The sequence below is a fragment of the Fulmarus glacialis genome, unplaced genomic scaffold (assembly GCF_000690835.1).
Source record: "Fulmarus glacialis isolate BGI_N327 unplaced genomic scaffold, ASM69083v1 scaffold8521, whole genome shotgun sequence".
Lineage (NCBI taxonomy): Eukaryota > Metazoa > Chordata > Aves > Procellariiformes > Procellariidae > Fulmarus > Fulmarus glacialis.
Window position 1 is genome coordinate 486 of NW_009194639.1, and position 5,465 is coordinate 5,950.

At 44.3% G+C, this 5,465-nt stretch overlaps 1 protein-coding gene across 1 annotated transcript; it reads left to right on the top strand.

Moving 5' to 3' along the window:
• Positions 1 to 425: 425 nt before the first annotated feature.
• On the top strand, positions 426 to 5,276 carry GTF3C5 (general transcription factor IIIC, polypeptide 5, 63kDa; the record flags this gene model as incomplete). Its single annotated transcript, XM_009587827.1, has 8 exons — positions 426 to 656; positions 1,023 to 1,127; positions 1,676 to 1,790; positions 2,494 to 2,574; positions 3,136 to 3,233; positions 3,910 to 3,992; positions 4,279 to 4,421; positions 5,119 to 5,276. Coding segments are annotated over 8 exons (1,014 nt in total), but the record flags the coding sequence as incomplete, so codon positions are not given.
• Between the last annotated feature and the right edge of the window lie 189 nt (positions 5,277 to 5,465).

The following is a 5,465-nucleotide window of genomic DNA, read 5'->3' on the forward strand; positions in this document are numbered from 1 at the left end:
TGTCAGTACAGGGGACCTTTGTCATCAGGCAACTGTATGTAGTTTTGCAGCGTTTTTTTTTTTAATTTAAAATTTTCTTTCCTCAGTGGTGTCACAAGAGTCTTTTATGGTACCAGCATGTGATTCTAAAATCCCTAGGGAGGTGGGGCCAAAGGTAAACCAACCCATTGCTCACATGGCTGAGTCCCTTCTCTTCTGACATCAAATCTGTAAACTTCTATTTTTGCATTTTCTTGTGAAGGCCCTGAGTCCCTGTGTGCCACAGGCAGAAAGCAAACCCGATCCTTTCCCTCTTTCTAGGGAGGGATACAACAATCCCCAGGTGTCTGGTGAGAACCTGATTGGCCTCAGCAGGGCCCGTCGCCCGCACTAAACTTCTATTTTTGCATTTTCTTGTGAAGGCCCTGAGTCCCTGTGTGCCACAGGCAGAAAGCAAACCCGATCCTTTCCCTCTTTCTAGGGAGGGATACAACAATCCCCAGGTGTCTGGTGAGAACCTGATTGGCCTCAGCAGGGCCCGTCGCCCGCACAACGCTATCTTTGTGAACTTTGATGATGAAGAAATCCCAACTAAACCCCTGGATGCTGCCGTACAGACCTGGAAGAAAGTGTGCACCAATCCTGTGGATAAAAAGGTGGAGGAAGAGCTGAGGAAGGTACGTGCCTTATTTCTGACTTGAGCACTATACTGCAGCATGCTGTGTAGGAAAAAACTGCATGCAGCCATTTTCTCTGACTTCCCCAAAAATTTGTGGTGATTGTAACTGACTGATACAGCAAGTATCAATAGACACCACTGACACTGCTGTCTACAGTTCAGTTACGCAAGTCAAGATTTGAATCTGTCCTTGTAGCCAACTCATGTTAAGTTCCTTTTTGTGTCACTAGTTCTTACGTTGCCTTTCTGATAGCTCATACTAAGGCCCAAAGGCCCCGATACAAGACAAAGTCCACTTAGAAAGCTGAACTGCCATTAGTAACCCACTTTCTACTGTTTCTGTGTTGTTTCTGTATTATTTTAGCTCTTTGAAGTCCGTCCTGTCTGGTCTCGGAATGCAGTAAAAGCCAATATCAGTGTCCATCCAGACAAGCTGAAACTTCTGTTGCCGTATTTGGCCTATTACATGGTAAGCCTGTACATCTGCCCTTGTGCCTGTCTGAGTCTGCTAGGAGGCAGAGCAAGGGAGCATCAGCTGGGTGTTCCTGGTTCTTTGCAGTTTCTGAGGTCCCACCGCTAAGTACTTGAGCTTAACGTTATGTAAAGAGAAAGAGGGAAGGAAAGCCTTGCTTTTGAATGGAAGTTAAAACCATGGAGGATTCAGTAACTGCTCACTCCCTCGGTTCTAATCGGCTTTGCAGTTCAGTCAGACAGTCAAATTGACTGTCCATCTGGCAACGATAGGAGAATTTTTCCAAACAAACGCTTTATTGTGACCTTGCAAGTTAGTTTGTAAAAGCACGCAAATATTTGGGCTTTGATGCATTGATTGCCCAGGTTTCAGTATATAAATACTGGTGTGGCAAGTAAGGAAGAAGCTGTTAAAAGAAATATTTTTTGGGCAACGAGGGAAAATATGAGAATTTTCTAAGAAGCTCTGCAACGCTGTATTGAAGAACCTCTGTAACACTGTACTATTTTTTTTGTAACCGTCTTCCTCCATGTGTGTTTATGCAGTTAACAGGTCCTTGGAGAAGCTTATGGGTTAGGTTTGGGTATGACCCCAGAAAACACCCTGAAGCAAAGATTTATCAAGTACTGGACTTCCGAATTCGCTGTGGAATGAAATATGGTAAAAGGGCCCAAACCACAGAGATGCTCTCTCTGCTTTCTGGTTAATCGTGGTAGTACTTTTCTTTTTACTTGATTTTCAAACTCTTTTGCCATATTTCTGCTCTAATGAAGGTGGCACCTTTTAAGTTCATTGCTTACAGTAGTTCTTCTGTAAACTCCTTTAATACTTTATTTCATAGTATGCAGTATGTCTTTCCTCATTTGGCACATTCCAAACCCAATGGACACCTGGCTGACTTTCCTCCTCCGTGTTTTTAAAGCCCAAGTGGATATTGCAGACCATCTTCCCTCTCGCTCAGGGGAGGCACTGAGCAGCAGATTCTGTTGCTTACATGGTAGCTTTTCCTCAAGGACCTCTACATCTTGTGCTCGACGCTAGGTCTCAGACTTTGGGACATAGGGTTCCCCTGCTCTGATTTTGCAGAGGGCAAGTTGAGGGAAAGGACTTTCTGAGGCCATCTAATAAGTCCATGACAGAGCTGGCATCCAGTCATTACCATCAGATCACATCTCCCCCTCTTTCCGGGTTAAAGGGTTTTGTTGACCTGATAGGTCTCCTCTCCCCACCTTGCTGAAGTCGGCATATCCCCCAAACCACCCAGCCTTTCACACACCAGCCCAGCACTTCTGTTACGGAGCTAGGGATGTTCTGCAGGGTGCTTGCCCTCAGTTCATTACTGGTTTTCCTTTTTCACCTCTAGGTTACGCCCCGAATGATATGCCCGTGAAAGCAAAACGCAGCACGTATAACTACAGTCTGCCCATCACTGTGAAGAAGCCAGGTATGCTGTGCCAGCAGAAGGGCTGTCTGGCTCTTCTGTTTCTTTGTTTACCCCATCCTAGTCACACGTAGTGAAGGATCTTCCTATGTTTCAGCTGAGCCAAAATTGGAGCTATATTTCTGGTTGTAATATAGTGCTGCTGTTAAAGCTAGTAGAATATTCTCCTGCTGGGAAGTGTTGTGAGTCCTGGATGCATGTCGGGCTGAGCCACAGTATCTGTTAGCAGACAGAAGGGAGTTCTGCAAGCAACGGTGTGGGAATTCAGCATTCCCTTCTGTTCAGTGATGGTGCAGGGTTAAGGGGAGAGTTGTTCTCTTCATCAAGGGAGAGTAGAAAAGGTTAAAATTATGAACAAATGCGCTGTGGAAAAAGCCGCCAAACTCACCATCTTTCCTGTGACTGTCCAGTAATGTCTCTGAAGAATGAGCAACACATGCTCAGTTGCTGGGTTGGTCTGGTTTTTGCTGACCAGCAAAGTGGAATCAATGTAGAGAAGTGACAGTACAATGCCACAGAGCAAAAGATGTCTGTAATTAGGACTCTCTTTTTTTTGTCTTTCAGTAAGTCATACAGTCAGTGTACATGATCTGAAACAGGGGCTTGGTACGTCCGGTGCATCCGGTGCAAAAAAGCCTGCCTCCAGCAGGTATAAACTGAAGGTAAGCATTACTCTCTTTTACCAGAATCTTGAAATAGCTTAGTGAAAAAAAGGCATTTCCTGTTTTGTCAGTCGTTAAAGGGACAGTTGTGAGTGAGTTGATGTCCTCAGGTTTACCTGGGAAGCTGCTGGTTGCGCATGTCAGTACAGAACTTCACCTGCTGTGCACTGCATGTATTTCTTACATGCTGCAAGATGGGATTGGTACTCTCAGCCCTAGTCTTAGATGTGATGAGCGTTTTTGTTTCAATTGATAAAATTGTAACTTTATGGGCAGCGATGTGCATAAAAATCACCATTTGTTTATCAGGTCATCCTGCAAAATCCAGCAGGGCAAAATAAATAACCAGGAATTTTTTATTCTTCCCTTTTTGCTAGAATGAAACCCATTATCCACTGTTATGCAGTAACAGGCTGCAGACAGAGCTGCAGTTTGAAGAGATGAAGTGTGTTCTCTGCACAACTGTGCTGTTGTGACTATGGCTGCAGTGAAATTTCGCTGCATTCCTCATTCAGCTTTATCTTTTGCCATATGCAGACCTATGCCTTGGAACTGATTTGTGTTGGAAATGCCTTGTTCTTGAATCAGCCCATCAGAAGTACTTTTCAGTTATGCCAGAGTTGTCCTATTACACCATAAAATGCACATGAAACCTTTTATTCTTTCCTCCTCTTAGGAATCCATCTACATTTTTCGAGAAGGAGCCTTACCCCCTTATCGGCAGATGTTCTACCAGCTCTGTGACTTGAATGTGGAAAGGTATCGCACTGGCAGCTGAGTCTTCTGTTAGAGCTAGCTTTCAAAGCCTGTTGTTTATATTCAGTCCATTCCCCTCTCTCTCCTTGACCAGAAACTCAAGAGGTGTTTAGCTTCTGAATAAAAATAGAAGACTTTTCACATATGAACTTCCTTTCCCATATGACAATTACGTGAATAACCAAATATGCTAGTCCAACTCAATGAAGTAAAATAGAAGTAAGCCATAGTCTGTCTCATTTGAAGCCTACATCTGAATGTAATTTCCTTCCCTTTTGCTGCTTTTTAGCCTACAGAAAATCATCCGTCGGAATGATGGCACAGAGTCAGAATGCACAGAGCGGGATGGATGGTGCCTTCCAAAGACCAGTGATGATCTGCGAGATACCATGTCTCTGATGATAAAGCAGATAATCAGATCCACAAGACCTGGTAAGGATGCTTCTGAGCATCAAAGTGTATTGCTACCTTACTGCCTACGACTGCAGTGTATTACTACCTTCCTGTTGGTGTTGAGATGTTGTGGGCTGAATAAGGATGTTGCAGTCAGCACTGTGGCAGTAGCGTTCCTGTATTTGCCTCCTCCCTTGTGCTACATCTGGTATTTTTTGTGTTCTAGCTCATTACAGTGTGTGAGCTGAAGCTGTTGTCCTGCAGTATGAACGTGGGTTGGGATTAGGAATGGATGGGAGTAAAGGTTTTCTGTTTAATCTTCCCAGTTATCATGGCCTTCAGAGTTTGAATGTTTTTGCCCAGTGATAATGAAGATCTTATTCTTACTGATGTATCTGTTGGTGTCATTTTACTTTTTATTGCTGTTACTAATTGGAACAAGAAGTGAGGAAATTATTTTTGCATGATGCTGGGCCAAAGCAGTATCCCAGTGAATTAGGTGAGAATCGGCTAGGAGAGGAGGCACAGCACTACAGATCTGCTGCTGTTCTGCTAGCTGGAGTATGAAAACAGATTGCTTTGGGCTTGATTAAATTCTATTAAGGTGTGCAACATTAGCTGTGCCCCTGTGGCTTCTGCCGTCCTCTCACTTGTTTTATGAACTCTACTGTAAATGCCCCCAGGTTTCACTGAGAGAGGCATCACATTGTCTTTCTTTCTTTTTTCCCCAATTAAGCTCTTTTCTCAAGTAAAACAAGCAGTGAAGATGGCAAAGAGCAGCTGGCATATGAGTCTGGCGAGGACGAGGATGAGGAGGAGGAGGAGGAAGAGGACTTCAAGCCTTCTGATGGGAGTGAAAATGAAATGGAGACAGAAATTCTGGACTATGTGTGAACTCAGTGAGCGGGCTGGCTGCTGTTGGACAGAATTGTCTTCTCTTGTTCTTTGAGCACTGAGGATTCAGCCTCAGCCACCATGCCCAGGATGTGGGAAAACAGAACTTGTACTAAAATGTCGACCCTCTCTGCACTGACTGTGGTGCCTGCTGATGGCTGTCATTCCTGATGTTAGGGAGCCATTGCC